The sequence below is a fragment of the Notolepis coatsorum genome, assembly GCF_963971535.1.
Source record: "Notolepis coatsorum genome assembly, chromosome: 10".
Lineage (NCBI taxonomy): Eukaryota > Metazoa > Chordata > Actinopteri > Aulopiformes > Paralepididae > Notolepis > Notolepis coatsorum.
In genome coordinates this window covers 50,818,538-50,839,763 of record NC_140174.1, presented here as the reverse complement: position 1 = coordinate 50,839,763, position 21,226 = coordinate 50,818,538, and the positions used below count along the sequence as shown (strand labels likewise).

The 21,226-nt window shown below is 43.6% G+C and overlaps 1 protein-coding gene across 1 annotated transcript in view; it reads right to left on the bottom strand.

Annotated features, from left to right (window-relative positions):
* The window catches only part of dnah9 (dynein, axonemal, heavy chain 9), a gene marked incomplete at its 5' end in the record, with an annotated part of 366,889 nt that overhangs the window by 167,022 nt on the left and 178,641 nt on the right, over positions 1 to 21,226 (bottom strand). Inside the window, 7 exon segments of the mRNA XM_084323040.1 lie at positions 1,170 to 1,403; positions 1,687 to 1,848; positions 5,774 to 5,916; positions 10,233 to 10,356; positions 11,416 to 11,546; positions 11,549 to 11,577; positions 17,736 to 17,932. Coding sequence (XP_084179166.1) covers positions 1,170 to 1,403; positions 1,687 to 1,848; positions 5,774 to 5,916; positions 10,233 to 10,356; positions 11,416 to 11,546; positions 11,549 to 11,577; positions 17,736 to 17,932 — 1,020 coding nt within the window.

Genomic DNA, 21,226 nt, shown 5'->3' with positions numbered 1-21,226 from the left:
CTTTGATTATATGCACTTTTACTGTAAATTGTGCCTCTATGCATTATGCACTTTACTATGATATGCACTTTAGGGGATGTTGATCTTAACCTTGGCATTTGTCCTTTATACTGTCTGTGTTTTTTTTTCTTACTGTCCATGTATTTTTTGTACTGTTTCTGCTCTGCTCCTGTATTGGTTTAGTTGTAGACACACAGTATTGCTCTGTACCTGTATTCAAATGTGGATTTGTCCATACAGTACATGGAAAATAAAATCTCTGACTCTGACTCATATCCCTCTTAGTTACACATACACACAGTCCTCATATCCCTCCTAGTTACACATACACACAGTCCTCATATGATATCCCTCCTAGTTACACATACACACAGTCCTCATATCCCTCCTAGTTACACATACACATTCCTCATATTATAGTTACACACACAGTCCTCATATCCCTCCTAGTTACACATACACACAGTCCTCATATCCCTCCTAGTTACACATACACAGTCCTCATATCCCTCCTAGTTACACGTACATACACACAGTCCTCATATCCCTCCTAGTTACACATACACACAGTCCTCATATCCCTCCTAGTTACACATACACACAGTCCTCATATCCCTCCTAGTTACACATACACACAGTCCTCATATCCCTCCTAGTTACACATACACACAGTCCTCATATCCCTCCTAGTTACACATACACACAGTCCTCATATCCCTCCTAGTTACACATACACACAGTCCTCATATCCCTCCTAGTTACACATACACACAGTCCTCATATCCCCCCTAGTTACACATACACACAGTCCTCATATCCCTCCTAGTTACACATACACACAGTCCTCATATCCCTCCTAGTTACACATACACACAGTCCTCATATCCCTCCTAGTTACACACACAGTCCTCATATCCCTCCTAGTTACACGTACATACACACGGTCCTCATATCCCTCCTAGTTACACGTACACACACACATAATGCATTTCATCAGAGAGGTCAGAGCACAGTGCAGCTCACAGCTAGAATACACCCTCCTGTCAGTGGCGGGGTTCGCACCAGCAACCTGTTCGGTTACTGGCCAGCCTCTTTTACCTCTAGGCCAACCTGCCTCCCCTGTTTGAGTGTGTCTTTATGTGTGTCTCTGTGTGTGCGTGTGTAAGAACCTGAGCGGAGGTGCTGTTGAGCTTCTCCAGGCCGTTCTCCAAGCGCTCCATCTTGGCTGTCAGGTCTTTGCTCTTCTGATCCAGCAGGCTGCGGTACAGCTTGATCTGCTCCAGGAAGGACTTGGGCGTGGTGTAGTTGTAGCGCCTCTCGTTGGCCAGGTACTCCTTGGACGTCTGATTGACGCTCATGTGGACGTGTGCCATGAATTTGCTCACAGACACCTTCACGTCGGGCTGAGGGTGGGGGGGGGGGGGGGATTTACAGAGTCGCGCTGCGGTAAATAAAATGCGGACTAGGGAGAATTGACAGGTGTGAGCACAGCATCTCCCCTGAGGGGGGAGAGACTGTGAATTTATTAATATGGAATGAAGCTGCTGGCTGATCTTCAAACTGATACGGCCAATTTGTGTCACAGTGCTTGACATTTGGAGTGTGTATTTTTGGAGTGTGTGGGTGAATATGAACAGGCTCTTTGTGGGTGGCTTCCTCTATGTGAACACGGTATATGTTTCTCACCTCGATATTCTCCACCTCCTGCAGGAACCTGAGGCTGACCGACTCCAGCGCCTCCTGTGGCCACTCGTGGAACCAGTTGATGGCCGTGCAGTTGACCACCGCGGGAAACTTCCTGCTGCGCACCCTCAGCTTATTGCCGACTGGGGAGAAACACAGGGCCACCTACAAACCAGGGAAAGACATGCACACAAAATATTATAATAAATACAAGCCATTGATGGTATCCAGCATACAGGACACAGCAGACAACGTGTCTTATGCACGTGGATGTTTGCATTGAAAAACATTCTCTATGCTTAAAGCTACAGTGCTTTGGCTCCAACTACTGGTAGTGAGAGTAATTACAGCCGTTGTTCCTGCCGTCGATCGCTTTCTATTTTAGATATTATTCCTTCCTCTGAACACAGAGTTTCTTACGTCCACACCAGCAACTTGGCCACTTCTTAGGGGTTTCCGCCATTTCCCCCGTTACTACTGTTGTTCCCCTCTTCTCTTCTGCTCTGCGCTCTGGCAAACTAACCAATCATTGCTGCTTGATGTAAAAACCCATTTCTAGTGATGTGCATCTCCATCACTGAGGCCGATGCGATGCGCATCTCGATACGGTGCCAACGATACGATACATTAAGGATACATTTGAAGCACCGGGCGATGCGATGCAATACGATTCACCCCCTGTTGAGATACGATACAATTCGATACGATTTGATTCAACATAATGCGATTCGGGGCGATACGATGCGATTCAACACGATGCAAAATAATGATACAATTTTATGGTATGACAGAGGATTTGGTTGTATTCCTTATATGCAGCTTATATTATTATTAAAAATAAAACAATCTACTGTAAGACAATTTATATAAAAACTCTTGGGTGCCTAAGAAGACTTTTGCATAGTACTGTGTTTCTATCCACTTTAGCTAAAACACACACACAATGTATACACACTACTGTGAGACAATAATAATCACACACAAAGGGATAATGGCTTATAGCAGACTTAATGATTTTATAATATTTCAGATAATGAAATTAAATGTTTATCATCAACTATCCAATTAGTATTTATATTGTAACATTTGGCCACTTTAAATCATTGAAGAAGAGAGAGAGAGAGAGAGAGAGAGAGAGAGAGAGAGAGAGAGAGAGAGAGAGAGAGAGAGAGAGAGAGAGAGAGAGAGAGAGAGAGAGAGAGAGAGAGAGAGAGAGAGAGAGAGAGAGAGAGAGAGAGCGAGCGAGCGAGCGTTCTGATGCTCCGTAGCTGAGCAGGATTGCATTTTGTCAACATAGTTGGTACCGAAGCGATATAAGGAAACGAATTGCCAATAAATGTGAAGTTATCTTTGAACCTGTTGTCAAGCGTCTTCAATATACCCCCCCCCCCCCCCCCCTCCTCACTAATGGAACTGGTGTTGCAGAGTCACGTTAGTTAGTTAGTTAGTTAGTTAGTTAGTTAGTTAGTTAGACACTGTAGTTTAGCGTTAGCTGAACGGCTAACTGCCGTTAGCCAGAGGCTACTAGCGTTAGCCAGTTGATCAATTCTATTCATGTCTCCTCCTCGACTTCCACTGTTTGTTGTTGATAACTGTGACGCGGCTCTCACCTTCTGTAGTAGCGAAGCAATAGTATCTGCTGTGTGCAGTCACAGTGCACTGCTGACAGAAGTGGATGAGAGGAAATTATATGAATGCATCGGTTTTGACCGATGCAAAGACGCTACAACAAGATGCATCGCGAGTTCAGCCTGAATTGTAGCCGATGCGGACTTATTCCACCGGTGCACTCGCATCGTGAACGTTTATGCCGCCGCACCGATGCAAATCGATGAATCGTCACATCACAAATCTCTACCGGTGCGGGAACGTCTACACAGACACTCCTCCGGGATACTAAGAAGTACAGAGAGAGCCCCCCGGTGGTGATAGGCGATTAATCAGCATTGTGTAAACTCATTTGGCGAGGGCTTAAATGTAACGTTAATTTATATGTAAAAGTTACACACTGGGCTCTGGAGCACTGAGGGAAAACACAACAATTGAACAACAGCCACAGCATTAGAGTGGTTTGAAAGAGAATTCCTAATTCATTCAACGTTCTTGGTTAAGAGGCGGAACTGAGGATGAAATGGTATCGTGTTTTGCCAGTTATGTACACGTATAAATTAATGATAGATACAAAAGTTGAGTTGTGGTTGTGGATAAGAGGTGTTTCCAGAGGGGCAGTTACAGTACAGCTTTGCTATGAAAACTTAGGGCGGGATCCACAAAGGGTTTGTGCGCCGTTTTTCCGACCCAGGTCACACCACACTACTATTATCTATATTATCAGATTTGTGTCCGCTAACTCCTCCCAGATCTTTCACACCACATAGTTGGCTTGGTCCAACTCAAGTTGCTATTACTTTTTGGAATGTTTCACCGCAGGGTTCTGGAAAAAAATCTACTTTAAATAGCTCCATAGGAATGAATGGCGGAATGTTAAAAACTAGAGTGTAGAAGCCATGTTTTACCATCAACCTTTTGTAAATTGATGGAATTGGACACTTTTATCTCAACTTATGGCCATTTCTTTGATAGTCATGCTCCTCATACACACTAATGGACTCTCCACTCCACTGAAATCTGTGATTTCACCGTTCCTGCCCTTGGGCCACAATTGTCGACGGGATTACACATTATTGCACATAACCCTTCATGAACTTCAATCAATTAAAGGGGAACTATTTTGCTATTTCTTTCACTATTTGGGCAATTTTACACTATTCCTGTGAGTCTATGGAACACATCTGTACGTTTTTTTTCAATAAAATGCATTGTTTTGTATTTTTTATTAAGTACTTTGGTGCACCATTTTCTGCCCTGCCAGATTCCAAGCTGTTTTTGGCTGGGCTCCGCCCATACTCGCAAAGCGCTTTGAGTGACAGTCACCCACCTGCACTGGCAGATAACTTTGGGGGGAGAGAGAGAGGGAGAGAGAGAGAGAGAGAGAGAGAGAGAGAGAGAGAGAGAGAGAGAGAGACAGATAGAGAGAGGGAGAGAGAGATAGAGAGGGAGAGAGAGAGAGGAGAGATCGCTCCGAGAGCACGTGCGTGTGTGAGCGGCTCAAGTTGCGAGTGTGTGTAAATGCAGGGGGAGAGACAGAGGAGAGATCGCTCCGAGACTAGTTGCACCGTATGAGCCTCTCTATCCCTCTCTCTATCTGTCTGTCTCTCCCTCTCTCTCTCTCTTGCTCTCTTTTGAGGAAGTGTCAGTGACAGGGAAACAGATTCCGCATTATTCCCACTCGCTCCGTTGTTGAGCGAATTGTTGATTGTGGGCGGTGGCTACAACCACAGAAGGAGCTGAGGTATGCAGATCAGAATTCGTACATGTCACAGATACGCTAAATTCAGAATGGCTTGGTTTAGTGGGGGAGGAACTTGTCACAGCTGAACTGGAGGAATCCGCCTGAATGAGAATTTCACACCTAGTCAGTGTTGGTACAACCCCACATTGCTAAAAAAAAAACAATGCAAACCACTGGAAAAGGCCATTTATAAGATAGGGGACCTTTAAGGCTTGTCTATACTGAGTTGATTGACATCTGCATGTACATAAAAAAAAAAAAAAACTTTCACTTAAAGGGACAGGCACATGAATGACACTCAGTACTGACTTCTACATTCATACCGTCTGGAGGAAGGGCATCATCGCAAATATGCTTCACCCGAGTTTCTCCATTTGAATTATATATTAGAGCGGGGTGCGGCATGCTATTTATATATTAACCCTTTCACTACCACACTACAGACGGTTAACCTTTCACTACCACACTACAGAAGGTTAACCATCTGTAGTGTGGTAGTGAAAGGGTTAACTGTATGCAGTGTGGTAGTGAAAGAGTTAACCCTTTGTATTGTGGTAGTGAAAGGGTTAACCGTCTGTAGTGTGGTAGTGAAAGGGTTAACCGTCTGTAGTGTGGTAGTGACAGGGTTAAGGAGCGGGGGAGTGGAGATCGAGGAATCCCGCGAGACGGATACGACGGAAAACCTTTAGTTTTTTTGGAAGTTAGTCTTTGTTGTCTGTTCTGTCTCAACTGTGTCACCTTGAGCTGTCTGCGAACCCGGTCGATGAAGAACTTCCAACAGTTCTCCGACGTGTCCATCAGCCCTGTGTTGCGGACCGGTATCCTCATGGCACCGATGATGCTCTCCACCTCGTCGTCTGAGAACAGGTCCGGGATCTCTCCTGGAATACACAAGCAGTACGGCCAGGGACCCGCGGTGAGTTGACAGGATGCCACTTACCTCTAAAAGACACAGGCGCCCAATGTCAGTCTCAAGGTACCTTCCTGTTTATGTTCAAGGTAATGGTGTGAATAGGCTCCACCGGGACGAGGACACGCGCGGGTGGAAGAGAAGATATACACTGCAGAAGAAAATTTCTTAAAACTGAAATGATCTCAGACTGTTTGGTAGACTAACACTCATCAATATGTAGTTTTTTTTGGTTTTTGGAGTATGCGTACTGTACATCTCCAGAATGTAGTTACTCATAGAGATGTATGATATTTGGTGAATGTGTAGAGTCGAAACATTGTACACATTTTAATAAGTACAGCGGCAGTTTTATGCAAGCTTGGAATGGCACATGGTTGTGGATGACAATGTCGGCTTTGCAACTTAGCCAACTGTGTGACTGAGGAGGCGATCGAGCAAACCCACGCCTGAACCAATGAACAAACAGAAAACCCCCACCCGAGCACCGCCTAAAAACTCATACAAACAAACTCACATGAACAAACAGACCCCATCCAAGCACCATTTAACACGTTGAGTGCCACGCCCCTTTGACCATATATGGGCTAGAGTGCCAGTAAGGAAGTCAATGGGAGGTCAGGGAAATTTGCGAAGGCTTAAACTATATCTTAAATTATGGCTATGGGTCTAAAACACCCCTCGCTTATCAATGACTTGCTTGCAGTCAACATGTACTAAACGGATTGTTTTTTCATTGGTACATTTCCATTTTATACCGTTTTGAATATGAGTATAGTTTTGGAGAGTTCTAGTAATTCCAGAGAAATTCCGCGATAATAGCTCTTTAGTGGAATACACAAAACACGTTGTAATTTTTTGGCTGATTTATGAATAGTTTTCAAATAAACGCTAGATTATCGATAGTATATGTGTACTTATGCACGCTAGAGAAGCGGGCTGAAAAATCTATTATCCATGACCTGGTCAGCGCTAACGTCATACACACACACAGACACGCTGCGATGGCTGAGAAAAAAACATCTGATTAACCCAATACTGGTCAAATAGAGTCCTTACCTCACATCAGATGTTCTGCAAAAAGATTAATCCAATTCCTGATCGCCATTCCAAATATTGATCGTGTTTATTGATCGAACGTTATAGTCCAAAACACATAATCGAAAGCTGCTCCCAGCCTCCCCAGTGAATGTGGTAACAGATACTGCTTGCCAGAGAAGGGAAAACCCCGGACCGGACTTTTTTTCTGATGCACATGCCCACCCAATCCAATCCAATGATGTGCCATATAGTTAGGGAATTTTAGCAAGATGTTTGGACCATCTGTGAAAAAATTTCTTACCAATAGCTTTCTTCACCAAAGTGTTCCTATAGGTGTCTACTAACACCTCTCAATTTATTCAAACCCAAATCCTCTGGGAAAATTCTGGAGAGCCAATCAAAGTTAAGGAGCCCAGGGGGCTTGGGCGATAAATATGAAATAAATAGAAATCAAATATTAACGTGTGGGGTGACTAACTAGGTGTTTTCAGGGGTGCTGAATCTATTCCAACCATTAGTTTTGAGTAAAATTGGCTCCCTGGCCATAAAATATTGGTATACCCAGAGGGCTTGGGTGAAAAATATGAAAAATCAAATATTAATTTGTGTGGTGTCTAACTAGGGTTTTTCAGGGCGCTGAATCTATTCCAACCATTTGTTTTTTTTAGTCAAAAACAAATTTTTTCCATAAGAACATATATTTTTTACTTTATTCCAAGAGAAATGTAACGTTACATAGAAATGTGCATTATTGATACATGGTTTTAGTTTTTTTTTACTAAGCCAACTCCTCATCTTCCTCACTCATTTTTTTGTCTGTCTGGTTGTTATGGCACTCTCCTTTACACTTGCCACAAGCAAATATGCACTTGACCCCCTGTTTTTTACAGCAACACCTGCATGTACTGCAGTCTCGCTCACAGTTGCAGCTGATGAATTTCAGGAGATAGTCTGGGGCAATGGGGTCTGTGGTAAGGATTGGTGCATAGCCTTCTTCTCCCAGTTTCCAGCCATAGTCCAGAACATCCAGTGATGGACTTTGTAGTAGAAGCCAGTCTCTGGTTTGGAGATATGCCTGGAGAGAATGTTGTGCTGCTGCTGCTGTAGTCGGGGGCAGTTTCTCAGGGCTGATTTTCCCTGCTGCAGCCCGCTTGCTGAACATTTCAAATCTCAAGTCCCCCAAGCCTTTGGGTGGTTTCCCTTGGAACATGAGTTTGAATATTTCACAGCCGGCTGTGATGATGGTATCTTTCCCTAGTGATCAGAGGATAACACGGGGGCTTGTTCATCAGGCATCTGTTGCTAAGCGTAACCCGGCACCTCCCTCCAGAACATTCCACCCGCTAGGAGCCTTGCCTCACTCATGCCGGTGTTGACAGCAGCGGGAGCCACACTGATACTCTGTACCATATGCAGGGCCCTCACACCCTCAGGAACACCGTACATGGGGGAGGAGATGTCGATATACTGTATATTTCGACATATGGCAGTTGTATCTCCAGTTTGGGTGATTTTCCTGTTTTCAGTAGAATTGCTTTACATGCTTCTTGATGTTGTGAGCAGGTCTCAAGACCACAAGGACCATGAAAACCCAATCTATAACTTTAATACTTTAATTAAAAGAAATCGGACAAATTGACCATTGTGGAGATACAAGGGTTCCCCCCTCCCCCCCGTCGTCAGCAGTGATAACCCTCAAAAAGAATGACTGTATTTCATCAACAAGACTTAGTTTAGAAAATAATATGTGTCAACAGTGTGTAGTATCACAGGCGTGGTGGAGTGCAGTGTTCATAGGCACTGTTGTATCGACGAGTGGCGTAATTAGTGATGAGTAATGCGATGAGTAATCTGATGAGTAATATGATGACACTAGTTGTCATTGTTTGTTATCGTGTGGAAAAGGGAGGATTTTCACTCTCATAATAGTCACCCTCTGCACCCTCCCAGTCACGTCATGTCTAGCTGTTTCCATGTGTCATCTGTCTAGCTTAGTTGTTTCCATGGGTTCTCTGTCTGTCCCACTAGCTACAACTGGCAGCTCTATAGGACTCTCTGTCGGTCGGGTTGGTCCACAAACATCTTTCCACTCTCTAGCGGCCACAGGTTTTGCCCTAGGGGACTGAGATGTGGCGTGAAGGTCAAGTGTGTGTGTGTGTGTGTGTGTGTGTGTGTGTGTGTGTGCGTGTGCGCGCGCGCGTGTGTGTGTGTGTGTGTGTGTGTGTGTGTGTGTGTGTGTGTGTGTGTGTGTGTGTGTGTGTTTTCATGGCATGCCAATTGGCTAAAAGGGCAATGGGTGTGGCCTATTGCAAAAGGGTTCCCGGCCAAATTCCCAAACAGGTCTTTGACATCAAGACGAAACAATCATCCACCCCCCTTAATTAGCTGATATCAAATGGTAAATAAAATGGTAAATGGCTGCATTTATATAGCGCTTTTATCCAAAGCGCTTTACAATTTTTTCCTCACATTTTACCCATTCACTCACACATTCACACACTGATGGCGGAGGCAACCATGCAAGGTGCCAACCTGCTCATCGGGAGCAATTAGGGGTTAAGTGTCTTGCTCAAGGACACATCGACACATGACACGCTGCCCGGGAGGAGCGTGAATCGAACCGGGAACCTCTGGATTACCAGATGACTGCTCTACCTCCTGAACCACTGTCGCCCCTCAATATCAATCCCTGTCTCCTGAGCCTTTCAGCCATTGTGTAGTGTGATGTGTGCCTGGTGCCAGTGTATGATATCCATTGAGCCTGCGTAGCCCAAGGTTGGCTGCTACACAATGGTGGTGAAGGAGGCAATTTCCACGCTACATTGTAAAAAGCTCTTTGAGAGTGTCTATAAAAGTGCTATATAAATGCAATGATTATTTACTCATTCATTGCGAATTTGCGCTTGTTTCCTGTAGTTATTTGCAGTCTGTTTCCCCTCCCAGGTGCCTCTAGTATGTACTTTACCCCAGGTGTTTCTCATATTGTCCTTCTTCTCCCTGCCCTGTGTCGTGTTGTCATTGTCTTGTAAGTAGTCTCTACTACGTGTTTCAAGTGTTCTCTAGTGCTATTAGCGAGTCTATCCTCATCTTTGTATCTCGTCTCCACGTGCTCTACTCTTGCTTGTTTTCCTGCATCCTGTATTTTCCTGCATTCTTCTCCACCGTGTGCCTGTGCTGTACGTGGGTCCTGCTACAGACATTGTGACACGTGCAGTGATTAGCCAAGAAGCCCGGCCCGCCAATCACCTGACGCCAGCAGATCGTTGACCAGAACGAGGAACTTCTCGTCTGCCACCTGGGCGTCAGTCATTAAGAGCACCGTGCCAACATTCTTCACACCCACTTTCATGTAGAGGGCTGCCAGGTCACTCTGGATGAGAGAGAGAGAGAGAGAGAGAGAGAGAGAGAGAGAGAGAGAGAGAGAGAGAGAGAGAGAGAGAGAGAGAGAGAGAGAGAGAGAGAGAGAGAGAGAGAGAGAGAGAGAGAGAGAGAGAGAGAGAGAGAGAGAGAGAGAGAGAGAGAGAGAGAGAGAGAGAGAGAGAGAGAGAGATTAAATTGGGAAATCAGAGAGATGTCATGTTGTCATGTTGCCATGTGTGGATTTGGCTACGTATTACCATTTAGTTTTTTTACCACTAGATTCTCTCCTCCATATTAAACAGCTAAAAATCACATTCAAATCATGTGCCTGTACACTTACACTACACAACTTTATGAACACTTACTTACACACATGTTCCTCTTTTTCACCTTTTTGTTACCATTCAATTGATATTTAAGATAATAACCATGGCCAATATAATAATAATAATAATAATAATAATAATAATAATAATAATAATAATAATAATAATAATAATAATAATAATAATAATAATAATAATAATAATAATAATAATAATAATAATAATAATTATTATTATTATTATTATTATTATTATTATTATTATTATTATTATTATTATTATTATTATTATATAAAACCAGTGTGTGTGTGTCTGTCTGTCTGAGTTAATGTTTTGTGTGTGTGTGTGTGCGCATCCACGCACACCTGTGTGTGTTGCAAGTATCCATAAACCTTCAGTTGGCTGATCTCACTGGGAGGAGAGCCAAGGAGGTAGCTTGGTATTACTGGTATAATGTAGTGTTCTGTATCTGTGATCATTGGCAGCTGCACAGAGACGCTGCTTTCCGTACCCTTGTGGATGCTGTGTGTTATTACACTATCTGCCTAATTATGTTGTATGGTTGTCCATTGGGTACATAATGTAACTGGCAGGTCTCTTAATGGCTGACTGCATTCATAATGTTTATGTCCCCTGTATCATTGTATGTGGGCAAAAAAATAAATGTTCCATTTGTGTGTGTGTGTGTGTGTGTGTGTGTGTGTGTGTGTGTGTGTGTGTGTGTGTGTGTTTCCTCAGTGAACCTTGAGATCCAGAGTGCTGTAGCCTTTCGTCAGGGTGATCTGGAACACCTCCAGGTTAGATATGAAGGCAGCCAATCGGGTCAGACTCTGTTTACCACTCCCGCCCACGCCGACGAGCAGGGCATTTCCCGCGGAGACTCCAGGATCCGGTTTATACGGCAGCTAGGTGAGAGGGGGGGGGGTGAAGTGTGGGGGGGGGGGGGAGGGAGGGGGAGAGGGGGGGGGATAATAGGATTCCATAATGAGATAGGAGGTACATGGAAATATGACGGAGGTAGGAAGGTATAGGAGGAGAGATGCGCTGACTCACACACACTGACTCAGTCTGGTATGCACATACATATAAACGCATGCATACACACACACACACGCATATACAGTAAACACACCCACTACTGTTACATAACGCATCAACATCAACACCATCGTCATTGTCATCATCACCATCATCATCATCATCATCATCAATTCCACTCAGTTGTATTTACAGCCACCTAAGTATTCAAAAAATAATAATCTAGTTCTGGTGAATTCAGAAAAGCACACAATTACCCTACTAAGACTTTGCCCTGGACTACCTTTACCCCTTTTCACACACATAAAGTGAACCCCAGTTAACCTACTGTAAACCGAGGGTTTTACAATTCACACATTTAATAGTGCCATGATTCAATACATGTACAGCACATTCAATAATGTCACCAAGCACTCACGCTTATTAAGCATACCATTAGCCTAAAGAGGACATCACAATATAGACAGGACCTAGATGAGTCTGTTTGCAGATGTAGAATGGAATGTTGAAAATGATGACGATGCGTTTAGCATTTTACGCACAATGAAATCTCCATCATACGCACTGGGATGCCCACTCAGGCATGTCAAGTGCGTATGATATTCATGTCATAGCGGTATGCAGCATGGCAGTTGATTTACTTATTTCCAGGAAACATTCTGTAAGGTTAATGACAGTCCTGGGGCCTGATAAGGGAAAACGGGGCAATGTGGGTCTTTGCATTTTCAAAAGGTTAATGGTTATGATTATGAAATGATTAATACTTTGTTTTGCTAGCTTCTTAAAGTATAAGTATAAGAAATCTAAGAATCATATGCGTGTCACCAGGGCCATTCCTTTTGTTAGCTCAATGCAATTATAAAGTAGCAGTTCCTATAAGACATAGTGTTGCTATTTCTTCATCTACAGTACATCATTTCATGGAGCTGTAATTAACACAACACAAGGATTCAATGTCCCCAATGACATCACTGGCAACCATATTCATACTTTACTCTCAATAACTGTCAAACTAAATGAATGTGTACAAAACGGTTCAGAGTTTTTGGATGTGTGTGAGATTATGTGCAAAATAAAAATGCATTGTTTTTTGGTGAAGTGCACCTTTAATCTAGGGCTAAGCATAGTGTTAAAAAGCCCTAATGGAATTATTTACTTGGATTACTTTTAGTGGAATGGGGGTGTGGCTTTCAAATTCAAAACACAACACAAAAACGACCACCAATTTTGTATATCAACATTGGACCTCATTCTCGAACATGTTCATAAGTATCTTTGTAACTATTTTGGTAAAAAGTTTGTACTAACACATTTACAAAAATCCGCCTCCAGAACGCTTCGTAGGTGGCCAAAATCATCGCAGCTCGGTTCCCATGAATGAAAAAGGTCACTCATTCTTAAACTGGAAGCATGTTCTCATACACCTTCATTTGCATACAGAAATGCCCCGCCAGCTCCTTATAAGGATAGGCTAGCCATTGTGTCTGCTCCGTGCTGGCCCGTATGGGGGAAATATTCAACAGACGAATCAAAATGAGATTAGATTAGATTCAAATGTATTGTCATCATTATACAGCACAAGTACAATACAACATCCAACCAGAGTGCAAATGTAACAGTAAAGTGCAATAGTAACATACAATGCACAGTTACAAAGTGATGAAACTGGTAAAAGGCTTAATTTGGGATAAATAGTTAGTGATTGCGTTCAAGTAGATTCTACAGACATCCTCGGAATTAAATAATTATAATAAAGATAAATACGACAATATTTGTATCATTAACAATTACGTTTTGCATTTATAGTCATGACTCAATGAGACATCGTGAGCATTACACACACACACACTGCAAACTAAATAAATAGGAACTAAAACCAATCGCGCGGATATAGTGGAATAGACGAAGAATAGATTAACAAATGCCATATAAATCTTTATTTTTATTTTGTATCACATTTTTTAATAAATTTTTTTTAATATTATTTCATTAAATCATAATCAATCAGCAGGTAACAACTAGGGCTATCAATCGATTAAATCGATTCAACTTAACAGCCCTAGGAAACAACACACATAACAACACACAGGACATATCAAGCAACCGCCCTCCCCTCCCACAGGACTTCTCTGAAAAGGCACCCCGGGCCCTGCGTTGTGGGCATGCCCACCACAAGCGACCGAGAGCACAAGCCACGGGTCTCCCAGAAGAACACCATTCACCGGCCTACAAATAACACACCCTAATGTCTCCAATGAGCAACAACAGGCCAACAGTGGCTAAAGTAGCGACTTTATAGTTTCAGCAGCATTAGCTAAAACAGTTAAATTTTCTTGTTTTGCCCCATGTATTCGTGCAACGGACTGTTCCATATAAATTATATCCCAATAGGCTAGTAACCACTGCTGTTTCGACAGTGAATGTGGGGCCTGCCAACGCAAGGCAATCATTTTCTTAGCCGCTGTTAGGCCAGCCAGCCAGAGCCGGCGTTGTTGTAATGAGAATTTCAACTTGGAGTCATCATTCAACAATAGAAGTAATGGAGAGCAGGGTACATAGCAATTCAATATGTCGGACAGACATGAAGATACACAGTTCCAAAAAATGTAATACTTCCGGACACTCCCAAATCATATGGAAAAAAGTACCAGGAGCCCCCTGGGGGCAGAGGGTGCAGTTTGGGGATTGAAAAACTTTAATCTGAAATAGTTTGCGTGAGGTACAGTACGTTCTGAGAGTAAAATTATAGTGTATCATTTGGTGGTTTGGGTTTCTTGATGAGAATTATATGTTGGTCCAGACTCTGGCCCAATCCATTTCAAAGTTAGTTAGTGATAAATCTTTTTTCCATATGGTGTCAATCGGACTTGGCTTCAGTGTTGCTTGAGTAGATTGACCTGTATATATGCTATGTATTGGATGCAGAGGTATTTATTCCCCCCAGGGAACTCCATAAGCACACAAGGCAGATCGAAGCTGCAAATAGTCCCCATGAGATTAAACTGTTGCTGTAGTTCCTGAAATGTACGGAGGCTAAAATCTTTCGTAATATTGGAATAATGTGTGTATCCCTCTGTCAGACCAGTTAGGATATGAGACAGGCCGCCTTCCCAAAAGTAAAGCATAATTATGGAATAATGGGATATTGGGGTGGAATTTAGGATTGATCTTGGTGTGCGCCATACTGAAATTAGTTGTGATATAATTGGACCAAACACTGTTTGAATGGGATATTAGAGTAGAATAGGTCTTGTAACCTATGGGGAGACACTAGAGTCTCCTCTAATGGGCGCCAGGCTGCCGATGAGCTTGGGTTTAACAAAGAGTGTAGCGGGCGGAGAATGAAAGCCCAGAAATACAATTTTACATTTGGGATATTTTCTGGCCACCTGCACATTTCACATGTTGTAAGGTAGAACATTTTATACGAGGGCGTCTACCCTTCCAAATAGATTTAGACAGCATTGAGTGCAGCCTGTCCCAATACCCAACTGGAGGTGACAGAGGGATCATGGAGCTGTAGAAGTTGATGCGTGGCAAACCATTCATTTTACTTATTGAGAATCGAGACTGTATGTAGTTTGGAATTTGTATCCATCTATCTAAATCGGCCTCTACCGTTCTGAAAATAGAATTAAAATTTTCTTTAGTGACTACTGTTCCTAATTTATGCAAATGACATGTCGTCAGCTTGTGACTGCAACTTGTTCCTGTTTGCGGACGACTCAGCCCTGCTGGTCTCTGACAAGAACAAGTTACAGGTTGAAAAAACACTCAGCTCGGAACTAGGCAAAATCTGCATATGGCTCGCCGATAACAAACGATCATTACACATGTGCAAAACAGAGTCCATTCTCTTCGGTTCAAATAACAAACTCAGCAAGACTGACGGCTTCTCAGTTACAGTGGGTGACAATATTGTCACAAGGAAAGATGAAATTACCTACCTGGGTTCCATCCTAGAGGCTAATCTTTCCTGTGACAAAATGGCATCCAATGTAATAAAAAAAGTCAACCAACGAACTCGATGTACCGGATCTCCTCTCTGGTAAACAAGAATACCCTGAAGACTCTGGCAGGAGCACTCATTCAAGGGTACTACGACTATGCTTGCACCTCATGGTACCAAAGCACCTCAAAGGCACTAAAAACCAAATTACAAACATCTCAAAACAAACTAGTCAGACTACTGCTTGAAACTCGGTGCAAGGGGCGCCCCAGTGGCGAACCCCATAACGCGCTGAGTCGCGGCACGGCCGACCCGGGTTCGATTCCCAAACCCGTCGTTATTTGCCGAATGTCTTCCCCCCACTCTGTCTCCCGTTCCTCCTCTCTCTCTTACTCTACTGGACTGCCCAGTAGGAACAAAAAGAAAAAAAATTGTGATAAACGCTAAAAAATAAATATTAAAAAAACAATATATAACTCGAGTGCACACCAATACATCGAGACAGTCGTATTTATTTTTATTATAATGATTTAATTCCGCGGATGTCTGTAGAATGGAAGTGACCACAATCCCCAAGGACTTCTCCCAAATGAAGCCGTTAAACCCTTTCGAGTTCGTAAATCCTACGAACAAATTTACAAAACCAAGCCATTCGTAAATCGAGTTACGAAGGAATATCTTGGTAACTCTCTCGTTTGTCCATTCGAGAATGAGGACCATTGTACATGCAACGGGTGAGGCTTTAGAGAACAGCTTTCTGTGCACGTGGAAGGAATTGATTGAAACATGCTAAAACTTTATCACCGCTGGGGCATCTGTTCTTGGAAGGTGGGGAAGAAAATAGACCGGCCAACATATTGATGCAGCGCTTTGCGAATCCATACAGGGATTGTAATCTCTAGCTGCTCTCCACTCGTACTCACTCGTCCTCTTTGGCAATGAATGAAAGCTGCTGCGCTTGATCCCTCTTCATCGTTGGCAGTGTGTGTCCTTAGTGTAAAGGTTCACCTACTAAAAAGCCTGTCTAAAAAGTATCACGTCAACCATGGGAACCTTAAGGTTCAGGGGGGCAATTTCAAGATGGGGCCCTTATCTTATATTAACAACGCCCCCCCCCCCCCCCCCCCCCCCCCCCATGTACATTTACAGGAGAATATAAAGCGGGCTTTGGACATAAATTGAAACATGCACTCTCTCTCTCTCTTCTGAAGCTGTGATGTATTATATTCTCCCTCACCAAGAATCACAATAGGAAGCCAATGAAAATATAATGTATACTTGTCTTGCACATAAGGCATGAAGCTACTGTAGCCACTGTGCCAAACTCACCATGACGCAGCTCAACTAGACCCTGGAGATTTACATTACTTTGTGTGTTTGCTTTGTCAACCCGGGGCCCTGCTAGCGAGTGGGGCCCATTTCAGTTGAAACGGATGACCCCATATTACATCAACAAAAACGATGGAGGCGACAACAACTACGGCAACGCCGATGGCGACAATGTGATGACATTGACAAAGACGACAGCGGATTACACAACAACAACCACAAGCCCCTGCCCTCCCTCTCTCTCTCACCACCATCCTGCCCTCCCTCTCTCTCCCTACCCTCCTGCCCTCCCTCTCTCTCTCACCACCAACCTGCCCTCCCTCTCTCTCTCACCACCAACCTGCCCTCCCTCTCTCTCTCACCACCAACCTGCCCTCCCTCTCTCGCCAACCTGCCCTCCCTCTCTCTCACCACCCTCCTGCCCTCCCTCTCTCTCACCAACCTGCCCTCCCTCTCTCTCACCACCCTCCTGCCCTCCCTCTCTCTCACCAACCTGCCCTCCCTCTCTCTCTCCCCACCCTCCTGCCCTCCCGCTTTCTCTCCCCACCAACCTGCCCTTTCTCTCTCTCTCACCACCATCCTGCCCTCCCTCTCTCTCTCCTCGCCAACCTGCCCTCCCTCTCTCTCTCCTCACCAACCTGCCCTCCCTCTCTCTCTCCCCACCAACCTGCCCTCCCTCTCTCTCTCCCCACCCCGCTGCCCTCCCTCTCTCTCTCTCCCCGCCCCCTGTCATCTGCTCTGCCTTACATGTGAGCCATGGCGTCCTCAAACAGCACCAGGTTGAGTTCGGCATTGACCTCATTGTAGTTGTCCAGGGCCTCCAGCAGGGTATTGTGGAGGCTGCCCCAGGACTCCACGGCCATGTACCGGGGCTCTGCCAGGCCGCAGGCGAAGTGGCAGTACATGTTGATCTGTCTGGTCTGCTCCAGGAACTCCTCCACGTCCTAAGGGGAGACACATACACACACACATCAGCGTGAAACATATACTTACATTGCGATCCACATGCAAATACATGTAGGCACACGCACTCTTACACACGTGCATACATATATTATGCGTGTATTCAAATCAACTAGCACTCCCACATACACACACACACAGTCATGTGACCATGCACGTCCCCACAAACGCGCACACACCCACGTACATTTCAACATAGCACACAACACACACACAAAGATGCAGAACACACACAAACAGATACCCCCACGCACACAAGTCAGCATAATGCTGGTGTTTAGCCTGACTTGTTTGGAAGCATCCAGCATCTGCCTCTTCAATATTTCAACAGGGTGCTCTTGTCAGCGTTCAACTCCCACTGTCTTGATAATAGCCATGATTAGTGCCTTTTTAATTCATGACATTTGAGTACAGTACTATGTACTAAAGCAGTGTAAACATCTCAGCCTGACCTTGGATGAACATACCTTCGAGGTCTAACTGATTCAGCTGGTTGTTAGAGGACTGAGGGTCGGCACTGGACAACGTTCAAGCCTGCAAGGAACTAGGATTCCATAATAACACACAAGTTGTACAAGTTGTGTGTGTGTGGGTGCACGTCCTGTTTCAGATTACGCTTCTGGTTGCTGTGGTGTTCGTGAACACGCAAAGTCTAATACGATACAATACTGAGCCGTTTGATCGTTCATAAGCTCACACCAGTTCTGGCTACTGGTGGAGATATGGGGATGGGAAAGGTTTCTTTATTTGTTTATTTTATGGATCCCCATTAGTCTACACCCATGGGTGAAATACTATTCTTCCTGGGGTCCGAACACATAACTTCTTTTTTGTATTTTATTTTTTTATAATTTTTTAAACAAACATATAAACAAACATGACAACACACGATAAGATATACAAGCATTATTAACAGTGCACATCCAATGAAATCACCATATAGTTAAATGTCTTATACAGGATATACCCCCAATACCTGCTATCTAATACCCTACACACATATGCTCTAGCTCGTACCCCCCCCCCTCCCGGACCCCCCATTGGATAATCCATCCATTATCCCTCGCTCCTAACCAGACACTACCATTATATGCTAGCTTTTATTTTCTCCACCACTTCTAACCACATTGTCATTTTGGATTCATTGAGACCCAAAATTCTTGCTGTAGATATTTCTTGATAAATCACATCGAGATATGTAATAATCCAGACCTTTCGGCAAATTTTTTCCGGTTGGAACCATCGTGATGCTATCAGCTTTTTAGCCACTGTGATACCCGATAAAACCAATCTCTTTAGCTGTGGATGTACTGCACACTCAAAAACATCATTCAGCAGTAATACAGAGGGGTGTACAGGTATATTCAGAGTTAAGAGATTTGATAATTGCTGGGTCACCTCTTTCCAGAATATCTTAACTGGTGGGCAGTCCCAGTACATGTGCATAAATGTCCCCTCGTCCCCATTTGTACATAAGGAGCATTTGGAGTCTTGTTTAAGACCCATTTTTTCAGTCTTATAGGAGTCAAGTATGTCCTGTGAATATAGTTAAGATTTATTTGTTGATGGTCCGGGTTCCTTGATGTAAATCGAACATTTGCCCAGGCTTCTTGCCAATCAAAATCACTTTCCAGGTCTGGTATATCCCTCCTCCAGACGGAGTCTAGGTGGAGGGTTTCATACGAGGACGTTAGTAATTGATGATAAAATCTGAAACAAAACCTCTCGATGTCTCTCTTTCATAGAAGAATTTGTGGTATCTGTGGTGTTCAATTGGTATCTTTAATGGAACACCGTGAGACTTCAAACATAACAATAACTGTGCGTAAAAAAAAATTGTGGACTCGGTGAGATTAAATATTTTGCGTATTTCTTCATAACTACAAAAACCCTGTTTGTTAAAAACATCACCTAATGAGTGTATGCCTTGCTTTTCCCATATAGGGAATCTTATAGGTCGTTTTCCAATCAAGAGTGCATTGTTATTGAATAAGGGAGTATGATTATGCCATTTATGTGGGTTAGAATATTTTTTTTGTGTTTCACGCCATATCTGGATCGCATGAGTAATTATGGGGCCAAATTTCCGTTCGCATTGCTTAATTGATAATTTAGTGTATGCTATGTCCTTCAGTCTATGTGGGGCTACTATATTTTCTTCAAATTTTCTCCAGGATACTAATGCTTGGGGATCAAACCATGTTGTCAATGGTCTTAAAGTGTACGCCTTAAAATAGTGGAAAAAATCTGGAAATGCCATACCACCGTCTGCTTTGTTTCTCTGTGCGGTGGATCTTTTTATACGTGGTGGTTTGTTATTCCAAATAAATTTGTATGTGGAGGAGTTTTTCCAGTAACCCTCTGGAGGGGATAACGGTAGCATTGAGCTGAAGAAGTTGATTCTAGGTAGTACGTCCATCTTAACTATTGATATCCGTGCCTGTACTGAGTTTTTAAGTTTTGACCACCTATCAAGGTCGTCTTTGATTTTGTTTTGGATTTTTATGTAATTGTGCTTCACCGTTTGTCTTATGGTGGGGAATATTTCCACTCCCAAACATCTAAAGTGTTTTACCATAGGTATCTCTTCTGGGAGGGTTATATTTTTTTTTGCAGGGGCGTTAAGTGGAAGGAAAGCCGACTTCGGCCAATTTATCTTAAATCCCGATAAATCTCCAAAGTCCTCAATCAACTTGAGCAGATGAGGCAATGTGGTGTTGGGGTTTTGCATGAACAGTATTACGTCGTCCGCATATAAACAAATTTTATGTTGTGTGCCCTTGATTACGATTGCTTCTATGGATTGGGATTGTCTTATATATTGTGCTAAAGGCTCTAATGATAGATCGAATAGTCCGGGACTAAGAGGTCTAGCTGAGCGTGATACCGGAAATATTCCGGAAATGATTATACCTGTTGTAATCATGGCCGATGGGTCTTTGTATACTACTTTAATCATATCAATGAAACCTTTACCTAACCCCATCCTTTTTTATTTTTTTTTATTGATCTTTTTCCCCCTCCATTTTCCTTCGATTTTCTCCCATCCCAATGTTAGTCGTATGCCAATTCCCAATCCCCTTCCTGGTCGCTGCGCACTTACCCCCCACAGTCAGATCATCTGGGAGAGTGGAGGCTATCACGTGCTTCCTCCGACACACGTCCAGCCAATCAACCGCTTCTTTTCACCTGGCAGCGCGGATCCTCCCTGAGAGGGCGTAGCGTGTGGAAGGATCACACTATCCCACTCAGGTCCTATCCGCGCTTAGCAGGCG